This window comes from Carcharodon carcharias, chromosome 5 (genome assembly GCF_017639515.1).
Source record: "Carcharodon carcharias isolate sCarCar2 chromosome 5, sCarCar2.pri, whole genome shotgun sequence".
NCBI lineage: Eukaryota > Metazoa > Chordata > Chondrichthyes > Lamniformes > Lamnidae > Carcharodon > Carcharodon carcharias.
Genome location: NC_054471.1, coordinates 97,169,322 through 97,189,168, shown reverse-complemented (window position 1 = coordinate 97,189,168; position 19,847 = coordinate 97,169,322). Strand labels below are relative to the sequence as shown.

Sequence of the window (19,847 nt, the reverse complement as noted above, 5' to 3'; positions counted from 1 at the left end):
GGCCATTTAGCCACTTGACCTGTTCCGCCATTCAATGAGATTATGATTGATCTACAACCTAGCTTCATATGCCCACCTTTGCCCCATATCCCCTAATACCTTTGGCTAACAGAAATCTACGCTACCTTTGCCCATCTGATTTTTCCAGTCTATATGTAGATTTAAATCCCCAATGTTAGCAGCTGTAAGTGGAGAGTATTCCATCATGTTTCTGACTTGCGCCATATAGATGGTGGACAGGCTTTGGGAAGTCAGATTTATTTGCAGCAGAATTCCCAGCCTCTTACTTTCTCTTGTAGCCACAGTATTTATAGGGCTGGCCCAGTTAACTTTCTGGTCAATGGTAGCCCTCAGGATATTGATAGTGGGGGATTCAGCAATGGTAATTCCATTAGCTCTCAAGAGGAAATGGTTAGATTCTCTCATCATGTACACTGTCTCAATAGAATACTTCAGTGGGTGTAACTTTTTGTGTCTGGTCCATGATATTGGCTGATATCTGCTGGCTGGATGCTGAATATGGTTTCTCACATGGAGTTCATGATAGAACTACAGTTTTCAGTTTAAGTGACATGTATCGTTTAACAAAGTTTCTTTTGGTCATGTTTGAAACATGATATTGATTAATCAGATATCCTTTTGGATATCTGCTGGAGATGGTCATTGCCTGGCACTTTTATGGCATAAAATTTACTTGCCTGGGTGTTTCCCAGGTCTTTCTGCGTGCAGGCATGGACTGCTTCAGCTTCTGATGAGTTGCAAATGGTACTGAACACTGGGCGTTCATTAGCAAATATCCCACTTCTGACCTTATATTAGAAAGAAGGTCATTGATAAGCAACTGAAGATTGTTGGGCCAAAGACATTGCCCTGAGGCCCTGAGGAACTCCTGCAGCACTGTCCTGGGACTGAGAAGACTCACCTCCAACAACCACAACCACCTTGGCACGATGGGCCAAATAACCTCCTTCCATGCTATATCATTCAATGATTCTATGATTACAATGAAGGTCTTACAAATAAAGAGGGTTTTTTGTGTAAGAACAATGAAAAGCTTTAACATCATAGAAAAAAATTGCAAACATCTTTCTACAGTACCTTTCACTCAGGATTTCCCAAAGTGGTTCTAGCCAATGGAACACTTCTGAATTCCGGTCACAGCTCTAATATTGGACATGTGGCAGCCAATTTACTGCCCACAGGTCCCACAAACACAAACTGAGGTAAATTACCAATTATTCTGTTTTAGGTGATGTTACTTGAGGGATAAATATTGACACTAGGGAAACCTCCCCTGCTCTTCCTCAAAAAGTAGAAGGAGAAACTTATCTTCAGACTTTCTTTCAATTTTGTCACTCATTAAAAACATTTCGAATTGCTAAAGGTAAAGTATTTCAGAAAACTCCTATGTCCTGTCATTACCAGATTGAACCTCCAGCCTGAATTGCAGGAACCTCTGGAAATCACAGTAGCTGCAGTTTCACAGTGGAATCTCACATACCAACAGGAAAGAAACACTCACAAGGAGGGCAGGAACAAGAAGGCACAACAATGTAACTCTGACCCACTGGCAGCGAACAATGTGGAATCATCCTTTATACAAAACCACTCAAATGATTTTGTGTCAAAGGTGCTGCTTATCGAGCCTTAAAAACCATTGATAAAATTCACTTCACTGGAGACAGAGTTGGCCTTTGCGAAGGAGCTGACTCCAAACCTTAAAAGTACTTAAAACCCCATGACATGACATGACATGACATAAGGAATTAAATTTCTGCAGGCTGGCTGTGACCTGGCTGGAAACCTAGAAGCAAGAAGCTTGCAATGCAAAGCTCTGCAGGAACAAGGATCTGCAACCGCAGAGATACGCAACCAGCCTCTTCTTTGGTACCACTAGCTCACTTTAACAGATGCACACTTCCACAAATATCACAACTGAAAACAGAAAGAAAACTTGGACACAATTACTGACCATCTCTGTACCACACAGCTTCCGGCTGGAGACGGCCGAGATTTGGTGTAAGGATCATCCGGCAGGACAATACCAATGTCTCTCCCTCAGTGCCAAAACTCACGCCAAATTTCTCACTATATTGAATATCTATATGTGTGAAAACAGGAGGTGACAACAGGGGTACTGTGGGGAAAAAAAATCACAAGAGATGTTAGCACATGGAAGCAGTTCTTATCCATATCTAATGAGGTTTTCATTAAAAGAATAATTTCTCTATCCAGTACGGCATTAGACAACTGTATTTATTCAGAGTCCCTTTCTGTGTGTAAGGCATTTCTATGTCAGAACCAAGTTGCATATTTATAATTCTGCAATATTTTCTCTTGTATGAGTGACATTACTTCTCTTGAGAGTCAAAGGGCTATAGCCAAAGTTGGAAAACTTTCCAAAAGTTGGAAAAAAGAATTGGAAAAAAAGATAGAATCAAGAACAAGGGAATAAAAATGCCAAACACAAGTTTCAGAGGGCACAGATTGTAGAGGACGGAAAGACTGAGGGAGGTTTTGAGGTCTGAGAGAATTATGAAATAGGGTAGAAGTTTGCACATTTTTTCTTGAGGGTAAATTTGCCCATTATGCTGCGAGCATGGAATCACACGGGTCAGAGTATAAACACTGCTTCTTTTCCCTGGAGCATTGAGTCTCTGCAATACGTTGCCAGCTATTGCGAGGGACCCTGCCTCTCTGCATACCCTTCAAAAAGGGAGCTGGGGTTGTGGGCAAAGATTGCATTATATCAAAGGTAAGTGTCGTTATTGATTACACTCGATGCATGTGATCTCTTGGGCTGGTTTTGATTGCCTGAGAGAGTCAGAGAGGAATATTGTATAGTATATTTTTCCCTGTTTGACACTTTGTTTTTGCTTCTTTCAGGAGATTAGCCAGGTGGGAGTGGGTTAGGGAGGTAGCTGTGGGAATTATGTTTAATCATGATGTTCTAGCTATCATGGCACGTGGGGCAAACTTGATACACCAGTTAGTCTCTTCCTGCTGGTTAATTTTATGTTTGTCCAACACTGCAGCCCTAGATATGACTCAAACCTCATTCAAGCAGAGCTTGCTGCAGGGGAGAGAGGATTGATTAACACAGGAAGAAGAACAGGTAGGATGGTAAAGTAGAGAAAAAAAAACAGTAGAGGAATATTCAAACAAACAATGAGAATAGTTCTTTAAGTCAGACAAGATACTCTGGCAACAGAGGTTGATCTAGCAGGAAATTATATTAAACAGATTGTCACCTCCATTAAAATAGTCAAGGATCAAATTTGCTAAAAAATGTGTTAAGCATTTTAATTATATCATCACTAACAGCAATCTACTCACATAGCCTTAATAGAAGTTTGTTTCCTACTTCTGCAGGTTTGTTCAGTCTTTTCCTTGAAGGACAGTTCTGACATCAGCATCAGAGGAATTGGCCCAGACCCCTCACTTCTCAAGGCGCCTTTTGCTTTAGCAAAAACCTTGGACTGCAGCCATGCAGTTCAGGTACCACTAAGCAGCAATGTACAGTCCACCTTTTTGTGGATCTTGTCATCTGCAATACGAGCATTGGTATCCTCCTCTGTTCCACTGAGCACACGTATGTGTGTGTGTGTGCTTGTGTGTGTGTGTGTGCGTGCATGTGTGTGTGTGAACGCACACGTGCGTGGCGCAAGTATGAACAAGCACAGAACTAGGATGCTGTCAATTCTGAGGTTCTCACACATAAATCAGTGAGGCTGATTGGTTCTATTATTTCATTAAGAAACCCCATTGGCTTATTTCTTCCTCTAGCAGAAATTAACTGAAAGGGCTTGGTGTGGGGATGGTGGGGAAGACAGTGCATGTGGACAGGAGGCTCTGCATATAAGCAGCAAACCCAGTCCTTGTGTTCCCCAATATGCCTGTAGGAAAGCACTAGAAGATTTTAACTAGGAGATGAAGATGGCAATGCAATGAAGTTGTTGCAATATCCCATTCCACCCCCGGGACCTGAAATGCAAAACTAAAAGCCCTTCAGTCTCCAAGTGCGAGAGTGCTCAATTAACATGCACATTTAAAACGACACCATTTCTAAAAGCAGCCTGGACTTGTGTCTGTATTTCTATTTAAGTTAACTTGTCTCTTTCAAACCAACAGGCTTAGTATCTCTAAGCCGGTTTCCGCCTTGACTGCTGACAGTTGGAACATTTATTTACGAAATGAAGTAACAGAAATAAATGGAAGAAAATTCATTGTGATTTTTTCTTAAAAGGATGTACTTTCTTAAAAGGACGTACTAATGGTGAAACTCAAGCTTTAAAAATTATTAAATGTTAGAAGAATATTTAATGGTAATTCTCATACCCTCACTCCAGAATCATAACATTAATGATTACAATGTTAGATGGAATTCCATTTTTTCCTATTTACTATGGTTTTATAAAGTGACTTGAGAGGGCAGAAGAACAAACAAATCCAACGTTATGTCAGTGATGTTTGATCTTCAGTAAGAGTATATATTGGTCGTGCCTGAGGCAGCCACATGGAATAACTCAGGGCTGTTGAACAGACTGAAACAAAGAGGAGAGAGGAGCCTCTTTATTTATTACAAAAAAGAATTACCTGGAAAAACTCAGCAGGTCTGGCAGCATCGGCGGAGAAGAAAAGAGTTGACGTTTCGAGTCCTCATGACCCTTCGACAGAACTTGCGTTCGAGTCGAAGGACTCGAACGCAAGTTCTGTCGAAGGGTCATGAGGATTCGAAACGTCAACTCTTTTCTTCTCCGCCGATGCTGCCAGACCTGCTGAGTTTTTCCAGGTAATTCTTTTTTGTTTTGGATTTCCAGCATCCGCAGTTTTTTTGTTTTTATCTCTTTATTTATTGTTCACCCTCCCCCTCTTTGTTTTGCTCCATCCTATACATATTGTTTTCCATTTCCCAGTTCTGGTGCAGGGCCTTTACCCAATGCATCGAACTTCTCCTTTTTTCAGATGCTAACATTTTCCTGTGCATCTTTTGTTATCATTATCCCTTAAATTATTTCCTCCCTTCAGACTGCCGGAGTTTTTTTTCCACCTTTCTAGGCTTGAAGTGCTACATCCATAGCTCTAGCCCAATGACATTCACAGCAAATGTTATTGGACTACAGTTGGTGTAGTAAGTCCAAACAGGCCTCAGTAATGAATAACAGGGGCCAAAGGAAATCATAGTAAATTTAATGTACACAGAATCAGAGATAAAGGCTGTGCTTTGACAGATTAGTGAATAAACACAGTGGCCATATGAATCTGAGCCAATAGGCCGGAAGGATCTTAAGTTCCATCCCTATTCATGCTAGATTAGCTGATCTCAACTGGAGCACTAATAGATGCTATACTGTCAGCTTCAGTGTTTCTAGGGTATAAATTGCACGCCTGAATTCTATCCATTAACACCAAGGTGTTGGGTGAGGCAAGGATCAAACTCACATGTTGCTTTATCCCTCTGGATCTTTATATTGTCAATGCATACACAGACTGTATTTTGTAATATAATGGCATTCCACCATTTACATGAAGGAGTGTTTGGCCAATTATTGGAGTACAACTAGTTTCTATAGTATCTTACCCTTGCATAGATCAGTATCCTCAGGAGATGAAAGAAGAAACGTGGGAAGTGAAAATAAAATTCAAGCTGCACAGAAAATGTAGCGGTGAAGATTTCATGCTGGACATTTGTCAAAGTGAGTGATTATTCTAACAACAGATGATATTTAATCACAACAGATACAATGTATTGCTTTTACAGGCATTTACTTACAGCTCAGAGGGAGCAAGACAGAGTGGTAAGGTTCTTCATCCCCTCGGAATCCTAAAAGGAGATGGCAATTTGAGTAATTGGTTAAATTATGCTCCCTCCTGTACAATATGTGTCTCAAATTGAAAAATGCTCAAAATATGTTTATTCTGAAACTCACGTTTGACAATGACAGTAGCATTGCTTGTTGCCTCTCCATGAATGTTAAAAGCCAAGGCAGTGTATTGAGCAGTGTCATTAGGGCTGCATCTGAAACCAAAAACAAGATCCCCTTAATAGCATCACACCAAGTTCGACATCTTCAGCAACAACTTACATTTGTGTAGCATGTACTTTACTACAATAAAAAGTCTTTCACAGGAGCACTTTAAAACAAAATATAACATTGAGTCACATAAGGAGATATTAGGTCAAATGACCAAAAGCTTGGTCAGAGATAGATTTCGAGGAAGGAAGAAGGAAGGAAGCAGGGAAGTGAGGGAAAGAGGTCAATAGGTTTAGGGAGAGAATTCCAGAGAATTCCTAGGCAGCTGAACACATGACCAGCTATGGTGGGGTAATTAAAATTGGGAATGCTAGCAATGGTAGAGTAATTAAAATTGGGGATGCTCAAGAAACCAGAATTAGGTGATGGGGTGGGAGGACATTACAGAGATGGAGGGATGAGGCTATGAAGGGATTTGAAAGCAAGGATGAGAATTTTGAAAACAAGTCATTATTTGACTGGGAGCAAATGTGTGCCAGTGAGCACAGGGGTGATGAAGGAACGAGATCTGATGTGAGTTAAGACATGGGTAGCAGAGTTTTAGATTACCTCATGTTTGCAACCACATCTTTAAGTAATCTTCTATTAAAAGATACAGGTGAAAACAAGCGGGCAAGAAAAAGAAATGGCCTGATTTTAATGATCCTATCTGGCGGAAAGCAGGCTGGGTATGGTCAGTTCAAAGAAGAGGATTAATTTACCCCACCGATCCTGTAATCTTCCTACTGTGCCTTGATCTTATCCTGCTCTTTTGAGCAGGAAGGGATTGAGGTCCTACATTAAACATTCAGATCAGATCTGACGATGTCATCAGGAACCAAGCTGTTATTTTAACCAGAGTCCTGAGCAGCAAGAAGGATGGGGGTTGGGGCAGGGGTGTGGCTTGGTGTTGGAGGGAGAGGGAGAGGGAGAGGGGGAGGGGGAGGGGGTGTTGGGGGAGGGTGTGTGGGGGGCAGGCACATGGTGCAATATTGGCTCTTCATTATCAGGAAAAACCTGCCGGGAGAATGAACCTGGGCCAGAAGAGATAGGCCCAGACAGTAAATGTTACATTTAATTTTCAGGTTTTCTTGTGGGCCAGAAGGACACCTCCAGGCCTTACAAGGAAACTTAGGCCTCCCTTGAACCAGGCTTCCCTGCTTCCCCTGACGTCATTCCGCCCCATTTAAATATTCAGGAAGGCAGGCGGACAGCACGATCAGCTGTCCACCCACCGACTTGTCAATGCCCAATTGATGGGGTAGTTAAATCAATTAAAGGCCCTGCCTGTCCAACCTTAAGGTTGGCGGGCAGGCCAGGAGACCCAGTGGGCTTCTAAAAAAATATGAAATCTCATCCACCGGTGGGATGAGGTTTCATGTTGGTTTTAAAAAACTTTAAGAAAGTTTCTTTGATTTTTATTAACATGTCCCATCTCGTGTGACATTGTCACATGAGGGGGACATGTTAATACTTTTTTTTATTTTTCTATTTTTTAAACTTTCAAAAACTTTCAGCGCTCTCCCTGAGGCAGCACTTAGCAAAAGAGCGCACTCTGGCAGTTGGGGAATCCCCACCCCCCCGCCCGCACAGGAAGTACATAGCGCTTCCCGTCGGGCAGGCCTTAATTGGCCCGCCCACTTAAAATAGCGGCGGGTCCCGTTTCAGCGGCAGTGATCCGCTGCCCATCCGCTGCCAAGCCGGTGGGGCCCGCCCACCCATCAAGGGCAAAATTCTGCCCAGTGTATCAACAATCTTACTTACCAAGCACAATCTCACAATTGTGTTTTTATATCTTAATTATTCGTAATAATTAACTATGTCTCAAAAGAAGGAAGGTGCTTTCTGCTCCAGAAGCTGAACCAAATAGTGCATTAAAAGATAGTTTTATGCTGTTTAACAACATTGCCTTGTGCTTATGGTGTTGTCTGGTTCTCAATCTTCTGCATTCATGATTTTGTCCAGTTACAGGCTGGACTGATGCTAGTATTTCCATGTTCAACGTTTTAGAAGACAAGTTGAAATCCAATACAAATTTCAGTGTTTACTTTTACTAAAAAATTCTGTCAATGAGTATTGCTGAGAAAAGAGACATATTTTGTCGAAGCTTTTCATCTTGCATTCGTCAGTCCTCTTTTCTTCAGCAATACTCAAGTTCTGTACTACCAAATGACTGTCATTGCTCAACCAAAGAATTCCAGATGACAAAGGCATGATTTATTCTTGGAAAGTTGGGCATAACAGTTGGGAGGGGTATGGATGTTATTAAGCCTAAACAATTACACATTCCCTAGATGTCCCTTGCCCTTTAACATTATGGGGAGAATTTTCTCCCCGTCAGGTGGGCTGGACGGGAGCGGTCGTGGGCAGGCGCAAAGCCAATCACCACACACAATCAACTGCACGCCGCCATTTTACGTGGGTGGGCCAATTAAGGCCCACCCAGTGTGACGTGTGCCCAGAAGCACTCAGTGCTACCTGTGCAGGTGGGGGGAGGAGGGACAATCGGGCCTGCGCTGTTTCGCGCCACACAGAAATCTCCCTGAGACACAGAGGTGCCTCAGGAAGATTAATTTGATCATGAAAACTTGAAAAAAAATTTTAAAAATTATTCAGGCATGTCAATAAATTTTAATATAAGTTTTTATTAAAGTTATAAACCCTTCACGTAACCTCATCCCGCCCGTGGATGAAGTTCCATGAAAAATGCGAAGGCTGCCTGGGCTTTTCGCCTGCCCGCCAATCTTAAGGTTGCACGGGCCGCCCTGATAACCACTTCAATTAGTTTTTAAATGACCTTAACAGGCCTTTGACTGTTTGGTGGGTGTCCAGCTGACTCTGGTGCGCGCCTGCCGAGCTGATGATCAGAATGCCACGCGGTGATGCCAGGATGCACGCCCGATGTCACCGCATGTCATTTTACATGTCGGCGAGTGGGCCCACCCCCGCATGCCGATCAGAAGATTCTGCCCTATAAATGCCCTAATTTTTTCAAAAACAAATATTTAACATTTTAAAGCAAATTATACCACATGAAAATATTGGCCTAGATTTTGCTGGAGCAGGGCATTTCGCATCGTGCCCCACAAGTTGAATATTTTCCCTCACCCTTCACCTCAAAACTTTTTAAATCTCATAATTAAAAGCGTCCCGACAGCATTAAGCACCAGCCCTAACTTTCTGCGGGGTTTTTGATTTGTATTAATGATGCCAAAATTTCTCGTCCCTCACAGGGAAGTTGAGGGTGAAATTCTGCTGTCATCCATAGAAATCGTCCAGCAACTTGAGTGAATCATAACTGAAGGGATATCTTTTCCTTGCTACAAACTGCAGGGTTAGTCATGTGTGAATAATAGTGCAGTCATTAGCGTACAATTATTTTTCTAGCTAACTCTAGCTCATATCAGTAGTGTAAGAATTAAATGTATTTCTGCATTTGGCAGACCATAGAATCACCAAACTTATTTTTACATACGCAAGTATTAAGATCTTACGTATAAGATATTTTTGAACACTATAAAACAGGAGCAGATATAACAGAATTAGAAAGGTTTCAAATCACGGACTTAACATGGTCTTAGTAACAAGGTGATAGCCAACAGAATCTAAGCTGCTATGAGGGAGCAGAGATCCGATCGCAAACAGCTCAGCATTTTTGTGAGGGCAGCTGTGATTGACCAGAGCTGTAGTGCAAATGAGGAAAGCAGATTACCTCATTCATCTATATCAGGTGACAGAACAGTGTGAGGAAACCTCAGAGAAACACTGCTGTCAATCAAAATAATACTTCAAAAAATGACAGCAATCGTTCTCCTGTCAACCTGAACTCCATGCAACTTTACAGTCTTTAAAATGATGTATGGTTAGGGTTCAGTAATCCACACTGATGGTCATTAGCAGTGTCCCTCTCCTTTGCCTTCTTGGCTGGATAATTGAATCTAACAGCCAGAGGTCATAACAAATCAATCCGACATCAAACCCATACAACATTAGAACATGAAGGGCCATTGCCTGCATTTGACTTTCAATGTACCAGGAAGAAAGGACAAAGTCTCTTTCAGTTACTGAGAGTCAGAAAGGGAAAAGATGAATTAAAAGCAGTTAAGAAAGAATATGGAGATCCAAGATTAGGTCAAGTAAATTAGCATGTGTCTGGTGTGCACATGAACACTAAGGAATACTCCAATTAAAAGGTAATTCACACGGATGCATAACATGTGCATTCATTTTAGCAACAGAAGGCTCCCAGCTGATATGCAAAGTATTGATTAATCAGGAGTCTGTACACAACACATCACTAGACTGGATGCGGTGGCTCAACCCATCAGCTGTAAAGTCAGGGCTGAGCCCATCTCTACTCACCCGGGAAACCACGACTGGATTTTACGGTCATCAAGCGATTAGTTGCCTGATGTCACAGCTTTCGTCCTCATGAGAGAAGATGTCCCACCTCCAAGAGCTGGCAGCTATCAAAGGGCCAGCAGCTCCCCAGTCCTAGCACCACCACCAGGACTGCAGTCAGACGCTGACAAGGAGCAATGGACGAGGCCAGACAGGAGGGTAAATAAGGCAACCTCTCCAAGGACAGTCAGGAAGGCTCAGTGGGGGCAGGAGGATGCTGTGATTGGAAGGCTGGGGATGGGGCCACCCTTTCTCCTCAGGGTGGGGCTCTCTGTTGGTATTGACAACAGGGTGCCCAGGCCACCAGGCCCGCAGCCAGGCCACCAGGGTGAACTACACGGTGTGCACCTCCCTGGCCCCTCCCACATCTCTAGTACAATACCATCAGCGCCCAACAACCAGCCGCACCCCAACCCCCCTGACCTTTGCTAATCAGATACCAATGGAGGTAATGGCCATGGGCTCCCACTGCCATCTCACCCAATTTTATGCCCCCAACCTTGCTGCCAGTCCTGTCCTGTGGGGGTGGAGTGGTGTAAAATTCTGGCCTCTGTGTTCTTCTCTTTCTAATCCCCAAACCAGCTTTTCTCCCATCCTCTTCTGAGAGGAGCAAGTCATGCTGGACAACTTTCTGAGCTCCAGCTTCTCCTCCGGGAGGTCACTCATCTTGCTGACCAACATCTCATTGGTCCAACTCTGCCACCCACTTTCCTGGGTGGGGATCACTTGTGTCTGTGGGGTAAGCTCCCAGCCATGTCTCACTTTTCAGAGGGACTCCACCATCATCAGGGATGGACATATGGCGGTTCTGCTGTGGAGGGCTCACTCCAGAACATTAAAGAGCAGCACATTTTAAAGGGGACTGAATGAGCCAAAGCCAACTAACAGCTTTTGAGTATGTAATTAGAGGGCTATCTTACTGCTAGTCCCCTCCTGCCTCCCATTGGGCAGAATTTTACCCTTGGTGGGCGGGCGATTTGCACCACACTGTGGTTTCACACTGGTGATCCAATTAAGGCCCACCCAGCTGCCTGTGCGGTGGGGGGGGGGGGGGGGGGGGGGGGGGGGGGGGGGGGGGGGCAGGGGTTTGTGCGAGTGGGCCGGGCATGAACTTTGCGCATTCGCATGAGTGAGCACTGCATAATCTCCGTGAGGCACAGAGCTGCCTCAGGGCGATGAAGAGATATATATAAAAAAAAAATTTTTTAAATAAAACTGTAATGAAATATATCCCTCTCAGGGGACATGTTATTCATGAAAAATTAAAGAGTTATTTTATTTTTATTTTATGTTGGAAACCTCATCCCGCCCGGGGATGAGTTTCCAAAAAAATGCAAAGGCCGTTTGGTCTTTTCGCCGTTAGGTTGGATGGGCAGTGAAAAATTTACATTAATTGAAAGCTTAATGGCCTTAATAGGCCTTTTAATTGTCAGCGGGCACACTGCCAACAATGGCATGCGCCTGCTGACTGAACTATCGCATGATTACGTGTTGACGTTGGCATGCTCAGCCGATGTCAATGCGCATCACTTGGCGCTTAAGCAGGTCGGGCACATGCCCGCCCACTGAGTGAAAATATCTGCCCATTGTCACAGTCCCCCCTCTGATTCCATCCTTATGGTGGTCTCCTCCATTGGCATAGAGGCAGGAGTTGAGGGGAAATCATCTAAAGTCTCAAGCCCCACTCATTCACTGTTATTCACATGCAGCGGGGTGAGAGGAAAGAGAAGAAAACATTGATGGCCAATTTAAAGAGTGGGGATTGGCAAGAGGCTACCCACCCACATTCTCCTGAACAGCCTTTCAGAACCTCCCAGAAGCAGGCAGATTCCTGGAGGATATCCAACCCTGAATGTCAGCAGACTAGTTAATCACAGGAATGTGGGAGAGGATCCAGACCAAACCCCATCATGTCCTCAACAATGGGAATGCAGAGTTTTCAACTGGAGCCCATCACTGGCAATCAGGAGTAAAGTGATGAGATTAACTCATTCCCTTCCTAGCTGGGGCTGCTGAGGCTAATTGTTGCTTCTATAACTGAGATCAGTTTCCTAAGCAAAAAAAAAGTGACCAAGCATAGGACCTCTCTTTACCTAAATGCTTCATCAACACATCATGTGGTGACATTCCCACCAAGTCACTGGAATTCATCGATTTTTTTTCCAATGAGAATTACAGAAACTGTCTACGATAAATATCTGAATGAATCAAGCATGAAACCAAGCAAACAATCTTTTTTTTAAAAAAGTAAGTGAATGGTGTAAATAGGAAATAATGCAACAGTTACTGCATAATAGACTTGTTAGCAAAATTAAGGCCTAAGAGATTAAAGGGAAAATGGTAGCATGGATATGAAATTTGCTTAAGGCATTGGGAGCAGAGATTGCTGTTGGACAATTGTTTTTTTAACTGCAGATAGACATGCAGCGGCGTTTCCCAGGGGTGAGTATTAAGACCACGCTCTTTTTGTATATATTGATGACCTGGACTTATATATGAAAGGCCTAATTACAAAATTTGCAGAAAACACAAAATTCAGAAACGTAGTAAACAATAAGAATAACAACAGCATTCAAGAGGACATACAAATTGGTAAAATTCATAGACACATGGCAGATGAAATTTAACAAAGAGAAATGACATTGGCCGGGATTTTGGCAGGATGACAAGGGTCTCACTGACCAGTTGAAGAGCTGGCAAGGAGCCTCTGTCAGTTCTGTGGGAGAGGCCTGACAGAATCAGGTGCCCTTCAGATACTAAAGTAGCCACTGGCAGGCCTACCCTGTGTTTGAGGTCCCCGGAAGTGGAAGTCCCACTTGCCAAGAGCTGCGGCCAATCAGTGGCCAACAGCTCCTCCAATGGGAGCGATGGCTGTCACCAGCACTCCACCACCAGAGGCCCAGGATCATCATGGGATCCCAGGCCAAATCTGTGTGAAGGCAAGATGGGAGTGGCGGAGTGGGAATCATGGGAAGGTAGGGGTGTTGGGTGCAAGGACTGGGGTGTGGTTTCAGTGGCCAACTCCTCTGCCCGTTGCAAGAACCTCAATCAGGCACAAAGCCCCTAACTACAAAAGATCTCTCCCAGGAGGCCGCTGGCAAACCCGACAGGGTTTGCCGGGTGGCCTTCAAGAAGTATAGGAAATCCATGAGGCCTCCATTTAATCCCAGACCCACAACTAAATTTTGGTGGGCTTAGGAATAATGGGAGTCTATTGGCCTATTAATGAGGCCAGTGACATCCTGTCGCTAGTGACTGGGAATCCTGCGTCAGCCCCTTCTGTCCTCCAACTTAATTAGAGGAGGTTTTCCACTGCCAGAAGACTGGCGCGGAACCTAACCCACAATTAAGTGGGCCCAGCTGCCATGTTCCTCACCATGACAGGCTGCATTAAATCCAGCCCATTATGTAAAAAGAATAAGGAGGCAATTTAAACAAGATAGTACAATTTTAAACTAGGAATGGGAACACAAATCCTTGAAGGTAGCAGGACATGTTGAGATAGCTGTTAAATATATGGGATCCTTGGCTTTATTAATATTGAAATAGAGTACAAAAGCAAGAAAGTTATGCTAAACCTCAAGAAACAAGCAAAATACTGCAGATGCTGGAAATCTGAAACAAAAATAGAAAATACTGGTAAAACTCGGCAGGTCTAGCAGCATCTGTGGAAAGAGAAACAGAGTTAATGTTTCGAGTCCGTATGACTTGATTTTGCCTCAAAAAACAGTAGTTAGGCCTCAGCTATAATGATATGTTCAGTACCAGGAACCACACTTCAGGAAGGGTGTCAAGGCCTTGGAGAGGGTGCAGAAGAGATTTACGAGAATGACTGCAGGGATAAAGGGTCTTCAGTTATGTGGAGAGACTGAAGAAGCTGTGGTTGTTACAATGAAGGTTAAGAGGAGATTTAGTAGAAGTATTCAAGGTCATAAACAGTTTTGATAGTTTCTCTTTACTCTTATTTCCCAGTTGGAGAAGGATCAGTAACTAAAGGACACAAATTTAAGGTAAATGGCAAAAGAATCAGAGGTGACACAAGGAAACTTTTTTTCCCACATAGCGTGTTGTTGTGATGGGAATGCACTGCCTGAAAGGACGATGGAAGCAGATTCAATGGTAGAGCTTTGAAAAGTTACCAAAGAGCTGGCACACGCATGATAGGCTGAATGGCCTCCTTTTATGCTGTATCTTTCTTTGATTCTATGAAAACACAATAAAAATCACAACCATGATTACCATGGCCCCTTGAACGGCCTTTACATTTTTGTGTAAACTCACCTGTTAATCTCCAAAGAGTGAACTCCGTAGTAGCTATCCATCCTGTACTTGGCTGGTTCACTTGTTTGATCAATGTAGACATCATCTTTATACCTTCCAGTAAAAGACAAATAAGTCAGATAGACAATTTCCAGATAGAGAGAGGGGATTAATGCCAGTATTAATTCATTTTAGTAGGAATAATATACTGGAAATATATACTGGTGTTGAAGGCAGTCCAGAGAAGGTTCACTAGATTGATCCCGGGTATGGAAAGATTTTCTTATGCGGAGCGGTTGAGTAGGTTGGGCCTGTACTCATTGGAGTTTAGAAGAATGAGAGGCAACCTTAATTGAAACATATAAGATTCTTAGGGGGGCTTAATAGGGTAGAGCTGCTGAGAGGTTGTTTCCCCTTGTGGGAAAATCCAGGACCAGAGGGCATGATCTCAGAGTAAGAGGGGGCCCCCATTTAAAACAGAAATGAGGACTTTCTTCTCTCAGAGGGTAGTGATTCTGTGCAATTCTTTACTGCAGAGGGCTGTAGAGGCTGCATCATTAAATATATTCAAGGCTGAGATGGACAGATTTTTGGTCAGTAAGGGAATCAGGGATTGTGGGGGAAAAGGCAGGAAAGTGGAATTGAGGATTATCAGATCAGCCATGATCTCATTGAATGGCAGAACAGACTCAATGGGTCAAATGGCCTACTTCTGCTCCTACATTTTATGGTCTTATAAACAAGGAGATTTTTGACCCCACCCAACCTCATTTATTAATCCATGATTGGGATTATAGATTTCCTATGCTGCAGCAGTAACTACACTTCAAGAAGTACTTTGTTGGCTACAAAACACTTCAGAAGATCCAGAGGTCATGAAAGGCAAAATAAATGCAAGTCTTTATTTTTAGGTTTAATTAATTACATTTACTAAATTCAATGAGAAAGAATATTAAAATTAAAGAGCCATTGGCTCAAGGATTGTTGTAAGTGATTATGGTTTTCAAATGGGGTTGAAATTTTGCTAAGCGACAGAGGAATTTCATATAAACTCAGCAAGAAATGCATTTACTGACAAGGTTTAACACAGGAGATGCCCAAAGTGCTTCACAAATAGGCATAAAAGAAATAGAATGGACGTTGAGCCAGGAAGGTAGAAATCAGAAGGAGTAATTGAACTGCTTTGTCAAAGAGATGGGTTCTAAGAAGGGTCATAAAGGAGGAGTGAGAGTTACAGAGGGGCTTAGGAAAGGACTGAAGTTTCTGAAAAGTCTGTTAAAGCATTTTGCTTAAGTAACAGACATATCAATGTGTTTATTATTTTATATCACAGTTTGATATTGGAAAGGTAGAAAGAATCCTCATGTTAGCTGCTTCTTGACATACAACAGATACAGTCAGACTAATTGTTTACAAACATTATCATCAAGTTGACCTTCACCCACCCTTCTCATAATATTTAGTCTCACTTGAAAAAGCACATGCTAGCATCACTGACACGGTTTCAAGATTAGTGTGACTAGTTTTAAATGGCAGTGTGCAAGTAACATTATCTCGAAATTTCAACTCATTTATCTTGGACTTGAATATCTTGTGGAGATTTGTGTGACATCCTCAAATAAATAATTCTTAATCACCCCTTCTCTGTATTTCCCAAATCCATGGTAATTAAAATATCTATTACTTCAATCGGAATCAGGCATCACTCTTGTAACATTGCATATGCTAAAACGTGTGTTGCAATACAGGAGAATTACTAATGTTTAATTAATATTCACTGCAGTCTTTGCTTTCAAATGGAAAACATGTCTACTAATTGCATGGAGACCAGATTTTATTTTTATAAAAAGCCTTTATTTTGCCTCTAGTGGACATAGCAACAAAATAATTTATCACATGTGAAGTCCTTTAGGAAGTTTCCATAAGGCACAAAAATCAAGATGGTCAAAGTTCCTGCTCCACCACTATTTTAATTCAAGGCCACTGAGTGGAGCATGCGCTGACGGCACTCAGTAAAACCTAGGAGAAGATGCCTCAAAAAGCAATGTCTAAAATTATTTTGTGGGCCAGGGCTGGGGCTCTGGCCTCCACAAGCAGCTTTGCATCAATTTGTACCACATATTTGGAAATCTTGTAACTGCCAGTTAATTATACAAAATCTACGTCTGTCACATGAGCCAAGCTGCCAGTCACCTCTCTAATCATTTTCAAAAATGCATTATTTCATGTGATGTGGGCATCACTGATGAGCAGCATTTGTTGCCCATCCCTAATTGCCCTTGAACTGAGTGGCTTCCTAGGCATTTCTGAGGGCATTTAAGAGTCAACACATTGTGGATCTGGAGTCACATCTAGGCCTGACCAGGTAAGGATGGCAGATTTCCTCCCCTTCCCTAAAGGACATTTGTGAACCAGATGGGTTTTTACGACAAAAAATGATACTTTCATGGTCACTGTTACTAGCTTTCAATTCCAGGTTTTATTTTTAACTGAATTGAAATTCCACCAGCTGCCCTGGTGAGATTTGAACCCACGTACCCAGAGCATTAGCCTGGGCCTCTGGATTATAGTCAAGTGACATTACCACTATACCAACATCTACCCCTGATCATGTTTGCAGCATACTAAATATTTGGCTGGTTATTGCAATCACTCTGCCCACTGTCCACTCAATGTAGACCAAAGATCAAAATCAGGGCTGGTGAGTTACTTTTGAAGTGTGAAACTGTTCTCAGGTAAGCACAGCAATCAATTTGAAGATTTCCATAAAAAGCAAGTAATTCATCTGTGTTACTGGTTGTGGTTAGTCTGATCACAGGTGAATCCCATATCTTCTCCAGTTGAAATAGGGTCTCACCTGAAAGGCACCATTTGTGACAATGTGACACTGCTTCTGTACTGCAATGAAGCATCCATTGGATTATGGCCCTGAAATACCTGGAGCTGGAGAAGGCATAAGGGTCAGTTGTGCTTGGGCTGGTGGGGGGTGTGGGGAAATGTCAGAAATGGACCAATCCTGAATCTGCTAACATTCTGCATCATTTTGACCCAAACCTTGTAACTGCAGTTTTGGGAGCATGGATCACCCATCTGTCCCTCCACCCCATGTTAATGTGGTGTGTTTGGAAAGTGTACAGCCTCTCCTGGGAAATCCCTTCCTAATGATGCTGGTGAAGACCCATCTCAAGTTCCCACGGAGTCTTCTCAAGGACCCTAACCTTTACCATAGTAAGGTAATGGGATTACCTTCACTGGTCAGCACAGCTTCAATGAGAGCTGAGGAATTTCATTTTAAGTTTTCTTCAGACCATTTGGACCTCTGGGGGACTATTCTCCCTTGCAAATGCCAATTAGCATTGATCAGGATACACTGCTGATGCACCCAAGCAGGTGCCAGCAGCCCATCCCAGTTAGGCAAGTGACCCCCTGTCCAAAATGTTGGACAATGTCTCTGGAATTAGGCAAGGGCCTCAATCTGCCACACATGCCAGCAGAGCAGGGCATCAAGCTTATATGTTCAAGGTTTGGAGTGGAACTTAAACTTACAGCCTTCTAACTCCGAGGCAGCATTCCTTCAAATGGAGTCAAGCTGACACCTAAAAATATGGAACATCCATAATTCACATAACAATTAAATCTACAACAAACATACTAATTTGAAGATGTTGAATAATGAGGATGCTCAAACTTTATTAATTCATTCTTTATTATCAAACAAATCAGCCATGATTTTAATGAATGGTGGAGCAGGTTCAAGGGGCCAAATGGCCTACTTCTGCTCCTATTTTGTATGTTCGTATTGAAATTTTTCATTCAGACTAGTGAAAGTCAGTACGATGAAGCAAATCACTTACTGTGGCTCAGCAGACATGCAATGAATAAGTGAACTTTGTGGGCACAGTCACAAAGCTTACTACACTCCAGTAAAGGGTGCAGGCATGTCATAAAATTGGAGGATTTAATTTCTTCACAAGGGAACCCAAGCCTCACATTGCATCAGGGGTCAATGTACCCTGTAATACTTCCCTTGGCAAACTAAAATTAAACAAGACCTAATAACATATTTACGATCTACTGCCCCTCACATAATGGTTGAAGAATGGTGTAAATTGGTCAGAAGGTACAGCCTGTAGATAGAGATGAGCTGCTGTTTACCAATAATCAGAGGTAACCGGTAATCAGAGGCAGAGCCATGAAGTCATCACTTTGCACCTTCCCCTCAGTAGATTATAGGAGTTAAATACTGATCAGTAAAGTTCACAGTAAAGCTTAATGGCTTCATACTACATTTCTGTTTGTGCTATTTTCAGCAGGTGTTAACCTGATTATCTTCAATGGTGCCTAATGCCTGAATAAAAATAGCATGCACTGGAATGTCGCGCAAGCACATTAAGCATTCATACATGAACTTCACCAATTGGAATGTGGCCTTGTATGTCTTAGCTCAATGCTTTATTATACATGAATACTTATCAGCTTTATTACTAACATTGTCTGCGAAGGAAATTGCAGGGTTTGTGTACACAAGCTGCGATCACTGAACATGAGAGATACAAATGGCAGATGGTTTGTTTTATTGGAACAAGTCAATTTAAGAAACAAGAAGGATTTGAATGTGTTATTTTTAAACTTTATAAATCAACTTCTTCAGTTTAGAATTGTTGTTCATATCAGGAATATGACTACAGTCTGCAATCACACTGACGTGTGAGTGGCCGACAGTAATATATCTGAAGCACCAAGCAACAATAACTTGGATTTATAGAGCACTTTTAATGTAGCAACATGCCCCAGGAGTGCAGTCAGACAGACTTTAACACTGAGCCAAAGAAGGAGACATTAGGAGAGCAAATGCTTGGTCAAAGAGGTAGGTTTAAAGGAATGTCTTAAAGAAGGAGAAATTAAAAGGAAGGAATTTCAGAGCTTGGGGTCTAAAAAAGCTGAAAGCATGACTGCTAAAGATGCAGCGTTGGGACCAGGGGATGCACAAGAGGCCAGAATTGGAGGAACACAGGAGGAGGAAGTTACAAAGATAGGGAGAGACACAGCCCATGGAGAGATTTAAGTACAAAGATGAGAATTTTTAAAAGCATTGCCAGACTGGGAGACAATGTAGGTCAGTAAGTACAGATATGATGAATAAACAAAACTTAGTGTAAGCTAAAATTTGGA

General features: G+C 42.5%; 1 protein-coding gene across 4 annotated transcripts in view; it reads right to left on the bottom strand.

Moving 5' to 3' along the window:
* myom2b (myomesin 2b) overlaps positions 1–19,847 on the bottom strand; it is a 181,008-nt gene that overhangs the window by 128,688 nt on the left and 32,473 nt on the right. For all 4 annotated transcript variants that reach the window (XM_041187577.1, XM_041187581.1, XM_041187578.1 and 1 more), the window contains exons 6-9: positions 14,697–14,789; positions 5,931–6,019; positions 5,774–5,824; positions 1,973–2,137 (exon numbers count right to left, since the gene is read on the bottom strand). In XM_041187577.1, the coding sequence (XP_041043511.1) occupies positions 1,973–2,137; positions 5,774–5,824; positions 5,931–6,019; positions 14,697–14,789 (398 nt within the window). The remainder of the gene's footprint in view (positions 1–1,972; positions 2,138–5,773; positions 5,825–5,930; positions 6,020–14,696; positions 14,790–19,847) is intronic.